We start from the raw sequence: 20,360 nt of genomic DNA on the forward strand, positions 1-20,360 counted from the left end.
TATTCAACCTTAAGAACATGTATATTTAGAGACTAATCATCCTTAATTACCTACGTCATTCCCTTAAATGTTACTTCTACACTATGAAAATTTGTGTAAACCCTTATCTTGCATGGCTACTTTTCTTCCCATCTTTTGTGATTCACATAGGGGAAGCAGAGATGAAACCAAATTTATCCGAGAGTTTGGCTCGTGCTAATGGTGAAACAACTTCAACTTGGTGAAGAAACTGCACGTCATGAACCAATGGATTTTCCGTTCTGCGTGGAGGAGAGCCAGAATAACAACAAGGCAAGCATCCATTGCATAGGAATTCCCTCGCATCTGCATTCTGGATTAACAACATTCACTAACCACCATCACAACGCTGTATATCTGATCTAATTGCTCAGACCAATCACTTTTTTTTTTCCGTTAATTTAAGAAAATCCAAACCTTTTCGGAGATCATATCGAGAACTTGGCTTCCATTATCGACATTTGAATGACTGGCGAGAAGAATAACAGATGAAAAGAAAAACAAAAGGAAGGAAAAGTCAGCATCAAATGAGGTGTTGTTGGCATTGATTTTATGATGGAAAGTGAATAAAACCTGTGTTTGTTACACTTAATTGGCCTGAGGAATTCAGGTATGGAAGGTGAGAGCTTTCTGGGCTTTGGACAGAGGGGTTGTGATTCAACCCTTTTTCTTTCTGTGCCTAAATCAGCAAGGTTGCTTTTCACTGGTTGATGATGATGATGCATGTTCTGACCTAAGTGATGAAGAACAATGGAAGTTATTTAGAAGTGAAAGAAAAGAGCAAATCATGACCTGTGACTCGCGCTATTCAACCTATTTATCCTCTTGTTGAATTGGTTATAGTGAGAGTATCAGTTACATTGAAAGTATAGCCACACATTTCAGAGAGAAAGTTCCATGTCACAATACAATGGATTCAGATTCAAAACATGCTCAAGTATGAACAAATATTTGCACTTGTTTGGTTCTTAGTGAATATAGCATCATTCTTTGACTATGACATCCTTTCCAACATCACACTTCAAACCATTCATTTTCTCTCTTAAATTACTAAAATGCATCCTTTTTTCTCTTTATTTTAGTACAATTCAACATTTTACAGTCTTCTCATCTACCCTAGACAGCTATCACTTACCATCTTTATGCATTTAATCTAACTACTTCTATTATTCATTATAACTACTTTTTATTTATTTCATTAATAAATATCTAGTTTCTATTGAAATAACTAGTGGCTTGAACAAAAGTTAATAATCAAAACATTTAAATGCAACCTTCCTTTTTCAATCCCAAATTTAATTATTATTAGCGTTTTAATTAGTACTTGGCGTGTGTTGTACAAAATATATTTTACTTTCATATAACTTACGTTTATGATAAATAAATATTTTTTAGTCTATGAATTATATTTTTAATTTATGTTAAATAGTTTATATTATTCTACAAATTTATTTTAACTTAATGATAATTTCTTAAAAATTATTAGTTTAGTGATAAATATTGGACAGAGAGCTTGATAGAGAAAAACAGTTATGTATATATAAATAGAGATAAAGAGATATTAGAAACATTTTTTTAGGATAATGGTTGGGTATTTGAAAGTGTGGAGCAAGTCATTATAATTTTAGGCCTATAATAGTCCTTAAATTTATTTTAACTAAACAATAAAAATATCTTTAACTTAATACAATTAATTACCATTTAAACTAAATTAAAAGTAATATGGAATTAAATACATTTAAAAAATATTGAATATTATTGAATACTCAATGTATTGGAAAATTGGATATGTTGCTTAATATCTGGGAAAGTAACTCATTAAAATGTTCCCATTTAAAAATGAAATTCAAATTTATAATACAATATATAATTCAAATTTACGAAACGTAGAACTCGTTTACAACCAATAATTTATGAGTTCATTTTATATTAACAGTTTGTAATAATATTTAGGATACTTATTTTATCTTGATAATATGTATGTTTTGATATGTTGAGTGTCTTTAGTGTGCTGGAGAGTAAATTACTAATTTGATATCCAAATTATATAAGTTAAATTGTTGTTTTAAAAAGTTTCACTTTTCATTCCTTTTCTCTTTCTTTTTCTACTCTCACTTCAATCCAAATGTTTTTGGTTAAAATTGTATGTTAAATGTTAAAGAGAGCATGCACATTTACTTTAGTATCAATACGTTGACACAGTTATATTTTGTTACATGTCAAATTCATTTGACATGTAAAGCGTTCTCTACATTTTTTAGTTAGAGGAGGATTCATGAAGATGGAGAATTGAGGGTAAAGTTATAATTTTCATAGTATTTTGAACTTTAGTGTTTTCCTGTTGACTTTGGTCGCTCAGGTTTCATTCTCATTGTATGGTGTTTTTATGTTCATTTGAATTTTATTGTGTGGCTATTAATAATTGGGACACATTTCATTTGTTTTTTTAATATAATTTCGTTTCTTCATCATTTATTTCAGTAATATGGAATCTGCTTTTGTGAGATGAAATCTTTGTTGTGAATGTAGTTTGTTGAAGTTTTTGTTTATGAGAAGTTTGTATAAAATAGGTTGGAATTTGCTTTTGTTCACTAGTTGAAAAAAAACCTTCTAACGTGTCTATTTTCGATTCTCACAAATCGAAGCATAAGGAAGTGAGGTAACATTTTTGTAATTTTCGAAAATATATAGATTTCGGTTAAAAATAAAATTGAAGTCATATTGTTACGAAACCGAAGCATAAAAAAACACAGTAATATTTTTGTAATTTTTATAAATGTATAAACTTCTGTTAAAAAAAACTGAAACTATAATGTAACTTTGGCATTAGTTGTTCTCACACTCGCTGTCATAGGTTTTGCGAAATTGACAATTAAAATCTTTTCAACTGACAAGTTTTCTGTACAAGGCTTGAGTTCTCTGCACAACCGCTGTCATAGGGTCTTACGAAACTCACAATTTAAGACTTTTCAACTAAAAAGCTTTATGGACAAGCTTTCTAGCCTTAGTTCTCTACAGAAATGATGTCGTAGGGTCTTAACATTTCCATTGCAAGCTAACTTTTGAACGGACAAGTTTTCTAGAAATGACCTATGTGGTGTCGGTGATCTCGATTCTATGTAAAACAAAGGTCATAAGGTTCTAACGTTGCATGTCTTTTCAATTGAAAGCTCTATGACCTCGGTTATTTTAAAAACCGGTGCCATCAAATCTGTTGCATGTCTTTTCAATTGAAAGTTCTATGACCTCGGTTATTTTAAAAGCCGGTGTCATCAAATCTTTATGCTCTGGTTATATTTCTAATTGAAGAATAAAAAAATTGAAACAAATTTCAAAATTTTCACTAAAAATATTACTTTTTTACTTTTTCGAAAGACAACCGTTCTTAGTAGAACTGAAATCATCGTCTTATTTATCCTGTTAATAGAATAATCAAGGTAATCTTGCACTTTTCTTCACTTTCGCTTTGCTTATTTGCTCAAACCTTTATAAGATGAAGTTTTCACTGACATAGGTAATTTTTCTTTTATTTTACACAAATGCTCATTGATTTCTTTCATTGATTAACTACATCATGAAAAGCTCCCACAAAAAGTTATAAAAATTCAAAATATAAGTATTTGAAATATTTTTACAAAAAATAAATAAATTAACGAAAAATAAAAAAACACACATTTTCAAATCTAGAAGGAACATCCAACTATCCAGGCTGTCAATGTATTGAAAATTTGAAATTTTTTTTCTACCCTAAATCGATACTACTAAACTTCGATTTTAATTTCCACATATTGTTAATCTCTGAAAAATATAATAGTAATTTTTCAATACTAATTTAAAAACATTTAAACTACTAAACTTTGATTAGTTGTTATGCGAACATTTCAATGACCAATCGGTTCTGAAAACTTGGATAGTTCTCTACTCTGTTCAAAGAAAATATCGGACGAATTAGGAAAAAATGATACACAAAAAACCCGTAAATTCTATTTAAAAAGGAACGTTCCAGTAAACAATATGCATGAGTCTGTCATAGGTCTGTCATCTAAATAATACTAAGCTATTAAAAAATACTTTTTAAAAACGAGGCATTATTTGGCTTTCGCTTTCATTTTCTTAGCAAGTAGGCGGTGGTAATGGGACCAGAACCGCTTTCCCTAAGCAACATGCTCCTTTTCTAACGAAAATAAGTACGACATTCCAACCAATTTTTCCTATTATTTCGAGACCTACTTTCTAAAAATGGTATCACATCACAAACTCAAATTTGCAGAAACTAGAAAGCTACGTACTTCACAAAAAAAATCATATGGTACATTCTACATATTAACATCCTGGCCAAGCTTTGGAATTAGGGAAGAAGTGGTAGAGAAGAATGAAGTGTGATCAATGAGTGTTACAACAAATTATGAACAGTAGTTGCCAGAAACCTCTTCCTATTTCTTCCTATCCCTGCGTGCCCTCTGTCCCCATCCCTCACCACTATTTTTTTTTCCAAGTTACGTACTGGTTTGGGAAGAGATACATCTTTATATGACATCAAGTAATGCATATCGAAGTCTGAGTTACCTTTGGGAGGTATCCCAATCAAACCTGGGCTGTGAATATGCCTCATAATCGATGGGCCTAGTATCAACAACGTGGTCGACTGTTTGAATGCCCTCCAAAAGTGTTGGTTGTATACTATCATTACTTGAAGGCAGTAATTTATACATGACTAGTAACCCAAGAGTGAATACAGCTTGCAACTTTGTGGAGTCCCCTCGAGCTGAAAAGAATAGGAGCATGGCAAGGAGGAACAGATCAACACAGAAACGCATGATGCATATTACAGTATCCATTAATCTACCATCATTGCCGGCAGGGAAGCCACGAACTCGATAGACAAACAGAAAATTGTACTTGTCAACCACATATCTATACCCAAAATATACAGCACCAACAGGGACCACAAGAGGATTAAATGAACAATATACCAGAGTCAGGGCAAAAATTGTCAAATTAAAGGCATAATACTGTGCAAAATCAAATGTCTGTTTGGGAGCAGGTGAGCTTCCAGTAATTGGATAAACAAAAAGATCTTGTCCCTCAACATTATCCCCATTGGCAATGTCATAAGCATTGTCGTGCATTAGTGGTCTCTGAAGACTACTATCTATGTCCTGATGTTCTAACGGGTATTCTTCACTTTGTTCTGGCACCAATTGAAGCATGTCATTCTTTCGAAACTTCTGAAGGTTTCTTTTAATCCAAGGAATGGGTGCCAACAGATCATAAGAAATCCCCAAGAAAGTGCTTGTGATCAGAAATGCAAGTGATGAAAGGCATGACTTGGACAAAAACGATGCACTCATATACTGCTCAATCCTCTTGCAGTCTTCTCCATCCAAATAGCAACGACCCATCTTCAAGATGGTACTCTCTAACGACGATTCCACCAAACCCCTTAAGAGAATGAGATTCACCAGGAAGAAGCAAACCATCTTCAACAGTGCAGCCCTCTGCTCCCCAGACACTGTCAAATGCCGTTCAAACTTCGAGAGATACGAAAGAGCAGAAGGGATCACTATGTACATGCTAACAAATATGATCACGTTGGGTAAAAACTGAAATATAATACTTCCTAGCCAGCTAGAGCTTTGCACCCAAGCCAACCACAGCTGCGCATTATCCATAGCTTCAGCATTAATAATCCTCCCAGCACTCTTAGCAGCAGTGATCACCGCTAGGGGTGAGCTGAAGAACAAAAGCATTAACAACAAACAGGTGTTCACAAACACCCGCCGCAACTTGAGCGACATCCTCGGCGTCCCCATGTTCTTCCAGTAAATGTCACTGGCCAAGGGAGCCCTCTCAACCTTCCACTGGTTCCGCCGCAACCGCAACTCCATCACAGAAAAAAACTTTCCAATTCTCCTCCTCTTCTCATTCTGAAAATCCTGAACAGCCTTATTAGCAGTATACACATCCCTGAACATAACGAACGCAACACCAGCACCAGGCGCACGCCCTTCTTTATAATCAGCCAACTCACTCTCCAACTCAGCCCTCTGCTCCTGCAACTTTCTCAACCTCTCCTCATCACTATAACCAAACCTCCCCATAAAATCAACACAAAAACCCTTCAACCATTTCCAAAAACAAACCATCGAACCCCACAATCCGGTTTGGGAGATACCGCCGCCACGCTCATCGTCCGGCAAAAGCCGAGAGTCTATCCTGGCCACGAGCCACGAAATCTCATCCCTCACACGCAACAATTCATTGGCTAAATCATCTAAAGCACACAAATCCATTGGGGCAATAACCTTATAAACCTTCCCCGGATACCTATACTGAAAATACTCGTGCAACACTACCCTGTCAGCGGCTATAATTTTCGGCAAACCCTGAACCATAATAGTGAATATTGCAGTGGAATTCGAGGTAGGATCACTCAAATTACCGTACCCGTCCCTGAACCTCGTAATCCTCAAACGCTCCTGGGTGGCGGAAATCCCGAAGTGGACCAAAACCACCACGACAACGACGAAGAGGAAGTGAATCCAGAGAAGAGAGGAGCCCTTCTCGATGTTCGTGATCGTGGTTCTGGAGAAGCCGTCGTCGATTACGGCGGTGCCGGCGGAGAGGTTGAGCGGCAGGAGGACGGTGACGGCGAGCACAGAGAGAGAGAGGAGGAGGGCGCAGCTGCCGCCCTCAATGAGGAGGAACTGTGCGGCGTCAGCGCCGCAGTGGCGGGCGATTTCGCGGCCGGTGGCGTGCCAGACGGCGAGGAGCTTGGAGGCGAGGGCGGTGGGCCCCGGCATGCGACGGTGGTCGCTGCGGAGTTTGACGAAGAGAAAGATCAGGAGGCAGCAGGCGGAGCCGATCGCCGAGATGTTCAGTAGGTAGTCGATGTTACCGTACCAGGTGCCGAAAGGGTCGCCGTCATCTCCAGAGGATGACGGCGGCAGAGGGAGGGGGTCTCCTCCCATCGGAAATCAGGGTTCGCGGAATCTAAATGTGGTAGGGTTTTGCCGCGAATTGAGTCCAATTTGGAATGGATTATCTTAGTGTTGCGCTCAAGGAAGGGATCGGATGGAGAGTGCTTAAGGCTTTGCGTTAGGGTTAGGGTTCGGAGGAAAATTGATGGGAAATAAGAGAAGGAAACGGAAAAAGATGGCTACGCATGTAACTTTCCGTTTTCTTCACTATTTTTACTTTATGATCTTCTGTTCCTTCTTGTTTTTAATGTTAGATCCATCTTAGAAGAGGATAGGCAATATTTTATTATTGGTTATAAATCTTCGTCTTTTCTTTTATCTTTTAAAACCGATCTGTGTTAGTTTTATGAAATTAGATAAAATTTCACTACTCCTTTATCTCTACATTTTTTTTTACATAAGATTAACTTAAATAATTATTAAAATATATAATCATATGGTTTCTTTATAAATATGTCTATGTATTTTATAAAAAATCCATGTTTATGAAAGACAATAAGAATTCGTATACACATTTAAAGATACTTTACTTAACAAAAAAGTTAATTACGTCACTACGCTTTAAAACCTAATTCCTGATTCCCAGGAATCACATCTACTGAATATGAAAAACATAATAGGTATGGTAAAAAGTTAAAAGATCACTTGATAATATAATAGCCCCTAAATGAATATGAAAATATTCTCTAATTCCAATTTATTTTAAATTCAAATTAAAAAATCTTTTTAACTGTCATGGAAGAAAAAATTTGTATATAAAATATTTCATATGTAATTATAATATTTTATTATTAATCTCTATTATAAATATTATATATATATATATATATATATATATATATTCTGTATTAATATTCATAACTATTTATATGTTGTGTATTAAACTATAGGCACCAACATATATATTTTTTAATATTAATATATATTTGATAACTATATAACAAGTTATAATAACATGCAAATTAAAAAATTATAATAACATAAATAAAACAAATACAGAATATATATATATAAGTTGTCTAAGAAAATGAATACAAAAGTTATTTTGCGGTATAGTTTTTCCTAGATCACACTTATCAATATTTTATGAGACACATATCTTTATTCCAGCAACAAGAAAACCTTCTCACAGTACCGATAGTTTTCAGCTAGTTTATAACATTTTCTACCATTATTTAATGTAATTAAGAATTAACAAACTTTTTTTTGGTAGTCTATAGCATTTATTGAGACGTCATTTAAAATATATTTTTTAAAACGTTAGGTTGTATTTGATTTATTTTGTCTTAGAAAATTGATTAATTTAGTGATTGATTTTTGAAAAATAAAGTAAGTAATAATTGGTGAAGAAGTATAAATTGGAAGGTAAAAGTCAGCATAAACTTAATGGTGTGATTAATTAGTTTATGGTGCATAATTAAACTGGCTTAAAGAAAAAGGAGAAGTAAATGAAAAAATGGGGAGAAATTGACGGGTGTGTAATATTCACAAAATTCAGGGAGAGTTAGTTGGTGTGGATTACCCTTTTTCTTCGGTGTGTGTCGAGAAAGAGCAGAGTAGATAATAGAAGAAAGAAAGAAAAGGAAAGTGTTTTTGAGTTTGAGGTCAGTCATCATCCTTCACTCACTCCCACCACCACCACCACCACCACCACCACCGATCACTCATCATTAAGCCCTTTTCTCCCTTTCTCCTTTCTCCTTTCCCTATCCTCTATTCTACATCATCACCACCCCCAAACCAGAAAACGCGTCAACTCACTACAAAACCCTATCACCACACACTTCCCTTTCTTCGATCTGTAGATCTAACGTTCTTGCATCACGTAACCTTTCCTCTGTTCCCTCTCTAACCTAGTATTGCTCTTTTCAACAACTCTCTTTTCTTCTTTTCTTCTTTTAATTTCTTTTTCTTTATTCTCTTCTTTTTTTCTTTATGCTTAGTTATGTTTTCTTCTATTTCTGTTTCCAGGGGCTTCCTGTGAAATTCACCGCTTTAATTTCTCGGATTTTCATTTTTGACTTTCAAATTCAGTGGTAACCATAGCATAGATATATTATTATTCTTCTTCTTATTATTTTTAATATTATTTATGTAACATAGGTGAGGCAGGGTTTGTGGGGGTGGGGTTGGAGCATCCGTTTGTGGATGTGAAGGAATTGGAGGTTGTTTTGGGGTGAAATGAGGGATGCTATCAAGGTTGATGGACTTTCTGACTGCCTGCTGGCGGCGAAGATCCTCCGACGGCAAGGGTTCCGAGGTTACGGGGCGGAAGGACGGGCTGCTGTGGTACAAGGATGCCGGGCAGCACTTGTTTGGTGAATACTCGATGGCTGTTGTTCAGGCCAACAACTTGCTTGAGGATCAGAGCCAGATTGAGTCTGGTCCTCTTAGCTTGCTTGAGACTGGTCCTTACGGTACCTTTGTTGGTGTGTATGATGGCCACGGTGGACCTGAGACGTCACGCTACGTTTGTGATCATCTCTTCCAGCATCTTAAACGTAATGGCCTTTTATTTTTTATGGTCTCTCCATTTTTTAGTGAGATTCACAGGTGCTCAACGCCGTTGAATGTGTATCGCATCAGGTTGTTGGCTATAGCTGTTAGAATGTAGTTAATGTGGTGATGTTGATGGCCCCATAAATTGATGTGGTACATTTTCAATAGCGTGGAGTAAGAATATTGTCTTGCTCTAGGGAGCATCTATGAATTTCAGTTTGGACAAAACTTAGATTAAGTTCTGTTGTTGGTGTTCTTGTTGTTCTCCAAATAGAATTAGAGGTTCACCTTGGTAATCGGCGTAATAAAGGTTTGCACTAAAAGGATTATGCAAATTACAGAGGTGAAAATCTAATTTTGATAGGAGAACAGTAAAAGTGTATATAAGTTGTCCTTTCAGTTCAATTCATTACTCAATGTTGCTTGTGAACATTTGTATTGACCTGTTCATATTTTTTTAAGGATTTGCGTCCGAGCAGAAGTCCATGTCAGTGGAGGTTATTCGGAAGGCATACCAAGCCACAGAAGAAGGTTTTTTGTCAGTGGTTACTAAACAGTGGCCTATGAACCCCCAAATTGCTGCTGTGGGATCTTGTTGTTTGGTTGGTGTGATTTGTGGTGGTATCCTCTACATTGCTAACCTTGGCGATTCCCGTGCTGTGCTTGGGCGGGTTGTCAGAGCGACTGGGGAAGTTTTGGCCATCCAGCTTTCGTCTGAGCATAATGTGGGCATAGAATCTGTGCGACAGGAGATGCATTCTTTGCATCCTGATGACTCAAAAATTGTGGTTCTAAAACACAACGTATGGCGGGTGAAGGGTCTCATACAGGTAAGTTTTACATGTGAATCTTGGTGATTAGTTTATTTTTTTATTTTTTAAAGACAAGGTAATCCGCATCTTTCCCAAATTCTTCCATCTGTTTTTTTGAAGTGGAAATTTAATTTAATTCTGCAGTCTATTAAAAACCTGATGTGATTCATTAATTCATTGCGTTTTTCCTGTACCGTTTTAGATATATGCATATCTAAATTATGTCATCTGTGATTATGATGACTCTTTGTAAGTTTTTAGATTATGCAATATGTAGACTGACTCTTCACAGTTGGTCCTATTGCATAGGCTTTGCTGTCCTGTACATGAGTTATGGTCTCATTTTATTGATTTATTTATTTACGTTTCATTTTAAGTCATTTTTCTTTGTTGTTAACATGCTTTTTTAATTTACTGATGAGGTTGGAAAGGTGATTTGCTTAAAGGCAAAACCCTAAATCTTGTCATAGCTGGAAAAATATATTTTAATCTTTGGGTAAAAGCATCTCCTTTAATTAGTTAAATAATTTTTATTGAGGTATTATATTTACCCTCTTTGCGAATGAATCTATTTTTACCAGATAATTAGGATATTAAATTATTTATAAATTAAAGGTGCCAGTAATGTTTTATTCTTACTTTTTTGCAAGGACTAAAAAGTGTTCTTGTAATTTTAACCAATTAAATGAGAGATTGAAGTAATATGCTCTGTTTTAATCATAGTTTATATTGTAGCCATGTGCAGCCCATTCACTGGTATGAAGAATTGTCATACTATTACCGTAGTTAAGATATAAAAGCATCACCTATAATCTTCTTTTGGTAGAAATATTGCCTGTACTCTTGTGTGTATATATATATATATATATATATATAGTATGTGCAATATTAGGATTATTATTGTGTTGCTGAGTTTTGTTATATTAGTATATTCTTGGCAGGGCTTGTGCTACACGAACACTTGACTTAGGCTAGTAAAATAATTACGAATTGTTGATTTCCCCCCCTAATAAATTAATGCTACAAAACTTTAAAAAATCATGAAAATTTTGATAGAATTCTGCCTTATTTTAAAAAAAATTCAATTTTCTGGTTGTTGGATAAGATAATGCAGGAGGGACCACTAACCTATCATATCATACGAATATCAATTAGATATGTTCTTTTTTGTGTCTTCTTTATATCAAACGAACATTCTGTAATTTCAACTTGGTGTTAGAGTTATACCATCCTCCTTGACCTAATATCATCACTGTTCTGCTGTGTAGCTAGATTTGAAACAAGATTTTAACCCTTTTTGCAAATTCTTGTAAACGTTTTCTTACAAAAAGAAACGTTGTCTATTAAGATCTGGTAGTCTTCATCAGCTCTCCTATCTAATATGTAATTACGCAATGAATGAATTTGCAATTCAATTTGTTGCAGTAATTTTAAGATGAGAGGGGATAAAAGTAAGAATATACACTAGTTCACTCTTTACCACTGAGAGCTACTACCAGTTTCCCACTCCAACAAGATTGAGATCACACTAATTTTCAATGTTTACAAAAAGAAACAATAACATCCAAATCCCTTGAGATCTACGAGATGAGTTGATAACCCTCTTTGTAGAAGCTTGCTACAACAACCTTGAGACACCCTATCTTGAGAATTACAAAACCTTCAAAGATAAAAACAAATATTTAAGGACAATATCTGCTGATTTCTTGAATTTGTAACTGACAAGACTTGGCTACATGAGTTGGTGATGATCACTTATTTATCTTGAGATAAAAAGACTCCACAATGATTTTTAACTTGTTGATTCTGAAAACAAAAAATTTTATCTATCAAGTTTTGTCCTGAGTGTCCTTGAAAAAAATTGTCTAAAAATGAAGTCATGTCTTTAAAAGGTAAATAAGATTATTTCAAATATTAATCAATTACTTCTCTGATTTAATCAATTATTTTTCTGTTCTATTCGATTTTTTTCAAAGGTTGATCATTAAATTATGTGTCTCCTATTCTAGGTTTTCAACAAAGACAATTTAATGAATTGGTATTAAGTTTAATCGATTGAAACAAATAAGATATTGCTTGTGATTGAATTAATTGAGAACAACTTGAAACAGATACTTGATTTAATCTCTTAAAATTTTGATTATTTAAATGAATCTTCTTAGCTTTTTGAAATGATAAAGAACAAATTAACACATCAAGAGAGAAAATATGCTTTGGTTCTGTTTAGATGTTAAGAAGCTATGATCACTCTTCCAATTAATAGTTCTATCATGGGCAATTTATGACTAAACAAGATTGATCATCATCAAACCAACTCGTACTACAACAAATAAAAAACTAAACTAAGTCCAGGAATTTATCCTCATTGGTTGGTGATCCATCAAATACTTGTCCACAAGTCTTGAATCAACTCAACTCTGACCTAGGAACACATTGGAAATATCCGTGAACAGAATGATCTCATTGCATAAAGTTGTGGAGAATGTAGTTATTGATAAAATTCTAGAATCATACTGCAGTGAAATAAACAAAAAATATAGCAAGAAGTGAACGTTTCAATTTTTTTTTTAATTTTTGTATTTTACAAAAAAACTATCAACCTTCGAAACCTTTACAATAAATAAGCAGAGGAAAAGACTACCTATTTTAAGGAATTCCGTGCAGTGTACAAACATCTTACACCAAAGCTGCCTACCTGACCATGCAATTAAAATGCTACTTGTTTTCCTTTTCCTTTATAAAATTAAGCTACTTGATCTTTTTAAGAGATTTCTAGAAAATGTGTTTGCCTTTATTCTTATAAGGAGAAGAAGAACTAGACCAAACATGACCATATAGTTATGAAATTTTTATGTTGCAGATTTCTAGATCCATTGGCGATGTATACCTAAAAAAGGCTGAATTCAACAAGGAACCACTGTATGCCAAGTTTCGTGTACGGGATGGCTTTAGGAGGCCAATTTTGAGCTCCGACCCATCAATTTCTGTTCATGAACTTCAATCGCACGATCAATTTCTCATATTTGCTTCTGATGGTCTTTGGGAACACCTTAGCAATCAAGATGCTGTTGATATAGTTCAAAACAACCCACAGAATGTAAGATAAATGTACAATATGGTCGTTTCTATTTTGTTTTATGTTTTTTCATTCCTTAGTTACTGTGGTTTTGTCCGGTCATAACTTACATACCCCTAGTTGTTTCATTAAGTTTCAAATAGTTGATTCATGTACTCTGTTGGAGCATTTAGTGCTTGATTTTCTTACCATGGTTTCCATGCACTTTTATGTCATCACCGTTTTCATTTAGATTACCATCATGCCAACTTGCTCTCATGTAAATGCTACTGCTTGCAGCCATTGGTTTTAAAATCGATTGGATGTATTTTGTATATGCTCAAAAGCTGTGACTTAAATTGCTTACAATGCACAATTTTGAATATATCTTAAGAGATCAAACACTTAATAGTAGCGCCAAAGAGTGAAAGTGAGATGCGGGCATTACATGCTTTTATGTTTTGCAGGGAATTGCTCGAAGGCTCATCAAAGCTGCTTTGCAGGAAGCAGCTAAAAAGAGAGAGATGAGGTACTCTGATTTGAAGAAAATTGATCGTGGTGTCCGCAGGCATTTCCACGATGACATCACAGTTGTAGTTGTATTTCTTGACTCCAATCTTGTCAGCAGAGCCAACTCAGTAAGAGGTCCTCCTTTATCAGTGAGAGGAGGTGGTGTTCCCCTTCCTTCTAGAACTTTGGCTCCCTGTGCTGCACCGATGGAAACATAGTTCAGGTTGATGAAGCTGGCTGTATGATCTGTTATGCTTGTATGTAGTGTTGTATCCTTAGCAGACATTGAGCTCTGGTAACCACCAGATTGTATATCCAATTTAACTGAGATTGAAAACACTTTCGCTCATTTAGTACAATGTAACAAGTGACTTGGGATATCTACCTTGCGTGAGTAAAGCATCATGGAAGTAGAGTACCAAAGCCAAAGGTAACCTTCAATATTTGATCATTAAGAGGCAATCATGTTGCATCTCATATTTTTCTCATCCAATGGGGAGCGATTTCTGTAAGTTGTTCGTGCACTCCTTTGAATGCATAGTTAGTTTATCGCACTCAATAGGAAAACTAAATAAGTATCCGAAGTTCATATTGCTTTTTATCCTTATTTCTTTTAGGTTAATGTCTGGTACAAAAAGGATGGTGAATATGAATTTTGGATCTTGTTCTGGGTACGCAAGTGATGGCTGTGCTATCCTTTTAGGTTATGTTTGCGTATCTTTATTTTTCATAATTTACAATGTTTTCTTACTGTGATATTCTATTATTGGATTTGATAATTGCATTAATCTTGACTTGAATTTAAGGTGAAGAATACGTTGTAAGATGCGACGTAAGAAAAGTAAAAGAATATCTGGATAGAAAAATAAATTGTGCTATTGTCACAATCGTAATTAAAGAGCTTAGTATGTGGATAAATATTAACAATTTAAGTTTTTATCGTACATAAACGTTTAGGCATCATAATGCAGTGCGATCTGGGATAAGTATATGTTTAACTAATATATGTTTTAAATATTAATTAAATTATTTTTTAAAAGTCCCAGTTAAGAAAATATAATATATTCCACTATTAAGTATCAAAATGACATACACTTTATGTATTAAAAATGAGATTCCAATATTAATTGAGATTGAAAGTTGATATTAAAAAATTAAATAATAAATAAAAATATTAAAAATGAGAAAAAATAATTTGATACGAAACTATTTTTATAAAAAATTAAAAATATCTGAACTTCTGCAAACCTCTAAGGTTGCAAAAGTAGAAGTTTACCGTCTCTTAATTTCTTGTAGTTTTTAACATTTATTTTATCTTTTCAAATTTTCTGGTAAGGTAACAAAGGGAGAAAAAAAGGACTGAAAATTACTTCCACACCTCTGAACTGGATCCATGCATACATATAGATGTACGTTGACAACGAGATTTGAATGAAGACAATGATGAGACATACTGAAACTATTTCGTTACTCTCAAATCCAGAATTCCAATATAGGAAAAGAGTGATGAGTTTTTCTCATTCTGTTGGAGAAGTCTCTGTTTCCAAATCGTTGTTATCAGTACAAAAACTGTTACCATTACATTCTATTCATGTCAATACTAATACTATTATTTTCTAGGCACCTTAAGTTTGTGCTCTTAAAGGAGAAACTATCCATATCAACATGGAATTTCTGCAATCCAACACCATCAATACTAACAAAGCTCTGTGAACAATCATATGATTCAACTGATCCCCGAGTCTCAGACTTGGGTGATTGCTGGGATAAACCAATTGGTGTAAAGAATCCCTTTGAAGACTGTTTGTTGCTGTTGAAGCTATCAGATGAGCTGAGGGCTCGCTCTAGTTCTTGACACACCTGAGTCATTGTTGGGCGATGTTTTGGTTCTTCAACCACACATCTTAAAGCAAGTTTCCCCATCTTCAGCATAACTTCCATATTGCAGGGCTCACTTTGACATAGTAGATTTGCATCTATGATTTCTTCAACACTGCCCTTCTCTATGCTTGGCCTTGCCTGCATCATGTACCAATCTGTTGTAATGAGTAATGAACTATGATGATCTTCTTGGTTTAGAACAATAACAAAACAAGCAAATCTTTGCATTGGAAGATTAAGGGCATTAGGCATTGCTTGCTTACCCAGTCAATGATATGTTGATTACTTTGTTTATCAGTGGAATCCACCACAGGTCTAGCTGAAACAAGTTGCAAAAGTATGACACCAAAGCTATAAACGTCACTGAATTTGGTCAAATGAAAGCTTGAACAATAGGCTGGGTCAAGGTACCCTGGTGTCCCTTTTATCTGGCTGCTCACATGTGACTGATCACCAGTTGGACCTGATTTCACTAACCCAAAATCCGAAACCTTAGCCTCAAAACCTTCCCCTAATAGGATGTTACTTGGTTTGATGTCACGGTGGATTATGCTTGGCTTCACACCTTCATGCAAATAAGCTATGCCTGTAAAATGTACCAACATAGCAATTCTGTGTTAATTCAAGGATTTCTTGTTAAATCAACTGGGGACTATTATTTAAAGGACAAACCTCTTGCTGCTCCTATTGCTATTTTCACTCTTCGCCTCCAAGTTAAACTCATTCTGCTTCCTACAAAAAGCTAATATTCTTAGCCATGCATTTGTGCTTGCAGAATAAACAGTAGAAGCTAATAATGAGTTTTCTGTTCACGGCTTAAATCCTTTTAATCAAATTTCGTCTATCTTTTAATTCTGTCTTCTTTATTCATGTTTCTGATACGATGTTCAAGTTAAGAAACACGTTAGAAGTGAAAGAAAATCCTTGAGCGTACACATAATAGCTTTGACTATTGTGTTGTTTAAGAAGGATAAACAGAAAACTTACCCATGATGTACTCAAGCAGTGAACCATTTGGAACATATTCATAGACCAGTATTTTGGCTCCATCTTGTTCTGATCAAGACATGATTGTTAGAAAGATAGAGGGGAATAGAGAAAATACAAGACATTTTATTGTATTTGACACTTAAGTTACATGATTGAATGCAGCATAAACAGTAACGTAACCCAAAGTCCTTAATGACTTTTCAATTTACAGACTAAATGACAGTATAAGAATAGTGCTCCTTAACTTTCACCCCTCCATCTTCTAATACTAAATCTCAAGTCCTTGTTTTTCTAACCATTATTCTAACAATAATTAGGCCAAGTTAGTATAAATTTGTTTGGGAATAACTTCCTCACAACACTGATAACTGGTAACGAATATAAACTACCAAAGCAATGTGCTTTTACAATTAATATCACGATGTTAAGAACATCAACTTTTACTGCACAATCAAGAGGGAATTTTTGTCAGTCATAGTCACCTGGTTCTTCACAATATCCAACCAGACCAATAACATTCCTGTGCCTAACAGCTGAAAGAAGCCTAACTTCTGCCATGAACAAATAAATACTCGTCAAGAATAATAAATTGAATTTTCTTTTCTGGGGGTGTCATGGTTTTGAATTGCAGTTGTGGTTGCAATTATCAAAATTGCAGATACATGATACTGCATTATGATTGGAGACCAAAAGGTATTTGCGACCACGATTGCAACTTTAAAACCATGATGAGAGCGAGTTGAGATGAGAATTGACATGAGTTAAACAGGCAGAATTATCTTCATTGAGGCTAACCATTTCTGAATTCATCCACACTTGTGAATGATTCAAAATGAGCTCTCTTAATGGCCAGTGTTCCTTCTAACTCAAAAGTTCCTTTGTAGACATTTCCAAATGCACCAGAACCCAGCAAGCAATCTTCGCTAAAATTTGCTGTTGCTTTCTCTAGTTCCTTAAAATCAAAACACCTTAATGATATAGTGTCATGTTCAAAGCTTTTATGTTCCTTTCCTGCTGCAACAATAAAAAAGCCTCCATAGATTCAGTGCCACCTTAGGTGAAAGAAATACCTGGATTTCTTCACTACCTAAATTACTTGCATTCGTTCATTCATGTTAGAACAATCCAAACAGTCAAAATCTCACGTTAGATAAAGAAAACAGGTTAAACATTATACAAAACGAAAGATCCATAAATTTATTGTCTAAGATTTTGAATAAAAAGTGGTGCAAAATATCTTATGTGAAATAAAACTCAATGTCATGTTTTCTATATATATATATATATATATATATATATATATATAATATTTCTCTAACAATCCATCTCTATGAAATAAACCCATCAGTTCACTCACCTTTCAAAGTCTTACGTTGCTTAAGAAATGGAATGACCTTTTTCCTGAAGAGCCAGTAGAGTAAGGCCACTACCATTGCTGAGAAAATGCCTGCAATAAACTCCAGCGACATCTTACGACCAGATCCACTCCTGTTTCTCAAAGGCTGTTGTGCTATTTCAGGTGGTGAAATCTCCACCAAAACTTGCAACCTTAGTATTTATGTTCTCACCAAAACTACAATTTTTGAGACATAAATGTCTTTTTCTAGCTTCTAGTGGGACCCATCACGTAACATGTTACATAGGATATTGTTACATGTTTTTGTTTATTAAAGGGCACTCTCAATTTGGCTTACTTGGTCATACCTTGGGACGGCATATAAGCCAAGACATATATCCATTGTACAATGGAGAAGAACATATCATAAAACATATCCATTTTCAGCATTTCCGAACAGAGAGCAGAGCAAATAAGTTATTATTTGCTACAAAAATGACTTTAGCAGCTTGTTATTTTTTTAATAGGAAGCAACGTGGTCTTGTACATGAATAGTGTAGTAGTATTCAAGAATTAATATTCGTCCCTCTTGTGGTCTTATGCATACTTTCAAAGTTGAATAGACTTGCCGGACAGAGTTCAACGTATGTGTCCCATGTTTAAAGGACTGACCAGGTAAAGTTTTTTTGATTAGCAATTTCCTAACGTCCTTTAGTGTTTGGTTTGGTCCGCATATTTCGCTTATTTGTTAGCTTTTTTATTATTTCAGTGGCGTAATCAATGTTATTATCATACATTATTTTTTTTTTTGTGTTTTTTTTGCACTAACTGACCTTGCTTAAATTCTTTTACTGACTACAAATGTCAGACCCATAAAAACCCCAACTTAGTGGAGTACAGGTATAAGCGAACGGAGGGTCTGAAATTCAGAAAGTGGAAAACATGTGTGCGGTGCAGATTGGACGAACGGTTTTGACGATAGGAGTAAAACTGAAACTTTCAAATTTTCGTGCCACTTCTCTGCATGCACCATCCATCTTCAACCTTCTGAAATCTCCTCCTTCTCTCTACCATCTCCATTTTCTCTCTAAGAAAATCTCATCCTCTCTTATTTCGATCACCTCTCAGACACCGTTTGAACTCTTCCGGCGTCAAGAACTTTCGTTTAAACCGATCGGTTTGCGGTTCTCAGCCGGTGGGTTTCTTTCTCTTTAGCACGTTCGTTTCTTCTCGCATGCAAATTCACATTTCTGGTTGCCTGAGCGAATCGTATTATTCTGAGTATTTCTGGTCTTCTGTTTGGTTCAGTTTCTTAAAGTGTGACTCTCGAACGTTAAAACTTTGGTAGTGGTGAACTCTATTCTGTATCTGTGAGCGTTCGGTTACGTATAGAGGTAAGAGAAGCTTATATAATTTGATTAAGATTATTGTTTTGAACGTTTGTATGTTTGCATGATACGTTGTTTGATTATTTGATGAGTATGAAATATGTGTGATACTGCTTGTTTGGATGTATGGATGGATGATTGATAAATGGTGTGAACTGAGTAAATGTTGTAGTATGGTCGAGCGTCATTAGTGATCGTTCGATTCTTCATGGAAGTGTATGGTCTTAACTGATTTCTCATGCTTTAGGGATATTGTCTAAGAGTCATTCTGTAATACTCTGTAGAATTAGGTAAACTGTGACCGAGAGACAATATTAGCCGTTTAGTGTTCCTTTGAGCGTCCGTCTATACTAAATTCTTCTTCTGGAGAGAATGTCGTTCATGAAGATCATTTTATAATATTAGATACACGTAAATGAGCGTTCAACCTAAATGTAGTTCTCCTTTAGGCTTCCTAAACAGTTTAGTTAATGAAGTATATACTACTTAAAGTCGTAGACGTTATCATTGTTTTTCATTAAAAACAAGTGTGGTGCAATTGTATATATATATACATACATACATATATATATATATATATATACATGTATATATACATATATATATATATATACATACATATATATATATATACATACATATATATATATATATATATGTATGTATATATACATGTATGTATATATACATGTATGTATATATACATGTATATATATATATATATATATGTATATATACATGTATATATATATATATATATATACATATATATATATACATACACATATACATACATATATATATACATATATATATATATATATATATATATATATATATTCATTCGTTTTGGTGTAAGTTTATTAGTGCTCGGTCTTGTTCCAAGCGTTC

The 20,360-nt window shown here is 34.5% G+C and overlaps 3 protein-coding genes across 7 annotated transcripts; 1 reads left to right on the forward strand and 2 right to left on the reverse strand.

The window, feature by feature from the left end:
* Positions 1 to 4,283: 4,283 nt before the first annotated feature.
* On the reverse strand, positions 4,284 to 7,287 carry LOC108323680 (CSC1-like protein At4g35870). The gene has a single exon (XM_017556187.2). The coding sequence runs from the start codon at positions 6,987 to 6,989 to the stop codon at positions 4,581 to 4,583; it is 2,409 nt and encodes an 802-aa protein (XP_017411676.1). The 5' UTR covers positions 6,990 to 7,287; the 3' UTR covers positions 4,284 to 4,580.
* A 1,202-nt stretch (positions 7,288 to 8,489) lies between these two features.
* On the forward strand, positions 8,490 to 14,351 carry LOC108345311 (probable protein phosphatase 2C 46). 5 transcript variants are annotated; one of them, XM_017583906.2, is made up of 6 exons: positions 8,521 to 8,854; positions 8,970 to 9,034; positions 9,102 to 9,499; positions 9,960 to 10,327; positions 13,170 to 13,406; positions 13,832 to 14,351. In XM_017583906.2, exons 3-6 carry the CDS (start codon positions 9,187 to 9,189, stop codon positions 14,090 to 14,092), a joined length of 1,179 nt encoding a protein of 392 aa, XP_017439395.1. In that variant the 5' UTR covers positions 8,521 to 8,854; positions 8,970 to 9,034; positions 9,102 to 9,186; the 3' UTR covers positions 14,093 to 14,351. The 5 variants fall into 5 exon arrangements, with proteins under 5 accessions (XP_017439418.1, XP_017439395.1, XP_052727942.1 ...); XM_052871982.1 differs by having other exon boundaries at positions 8,521 to 8,823; XM_017583929.2 differs by lacking the exon at positions 8,970 to 9,034 and having other exon boundaries at positions 8,490 to 8,602.
* An 868-nt stretch (positions 14,352 to 15,219) lies between these two features.
* On the reverse strand, positions 15,220 to 18,484 carry LOC108328541 (probable serine/threonine-protein kinase PBL25). Its single transcript, XM_017562424.2, is given in 8 exon segments — positions 15,220 to 15,893; positions 16,019 to 16,341; positions 16,428 to 16,483; positions 16,739 to 16,811; positions 17,228 to 17,316; positions 17,513 to 17,756; positions 18,103 to 18,293; positions 18,450 to 18,484. Coding segments are annotated over 8 exon segments (1,452 nt in total). The 3' UTR covers positions 15,220 to 15,452.
* Positions 18,485 to 20,360: the final 1,876 nt, after the last annotated feature.

The sequence above is a fragment of the Vigna angularis genome, chromosome 1, assembly GCF_016808095.1.
Source record: "Vigna angularis cultivar LongXiaoDou No.4 chromosome 1, ASM1680809v1, whole genome shotgun sequence".
Lineage (NCBI taxonomy): Eukaryota > Viridiplantae > Streptophyta > Magnoliopsida > Fabales > Fabaceae > Vigna > Vigna angularis.

Coding starts and splice junctions, on each gene's coding strand:
- LOC108323680 (XM_017556187.2), bottom strand. CDS start 6,989: ATGGGAGGAGACCCCCTCCCTCTGCCGCCGTCATCCTCTGGAGATGAC.
- LOC108345311 (XM_017583929.2), top strand. CDS start 9,187: ATGCTATCAAGGTTGATGGACTTTCTGACTGCCTGCTGGCGGCGAAGA. Junction 10,328..13,169: donor GGGTGAAGGGTCTCATACAG/GTAAGTTTTACA, acceptor TTTATGTTGCAG/ATTTCTAGATCCATTGGCGA. Junction 13,407..13,831: donor TTCAAAACAACCCACAGAAT/GTAAGATAAATG, acceptor TATGTTTTGCAG/GGAATTGCTCGAAGGCTCAT.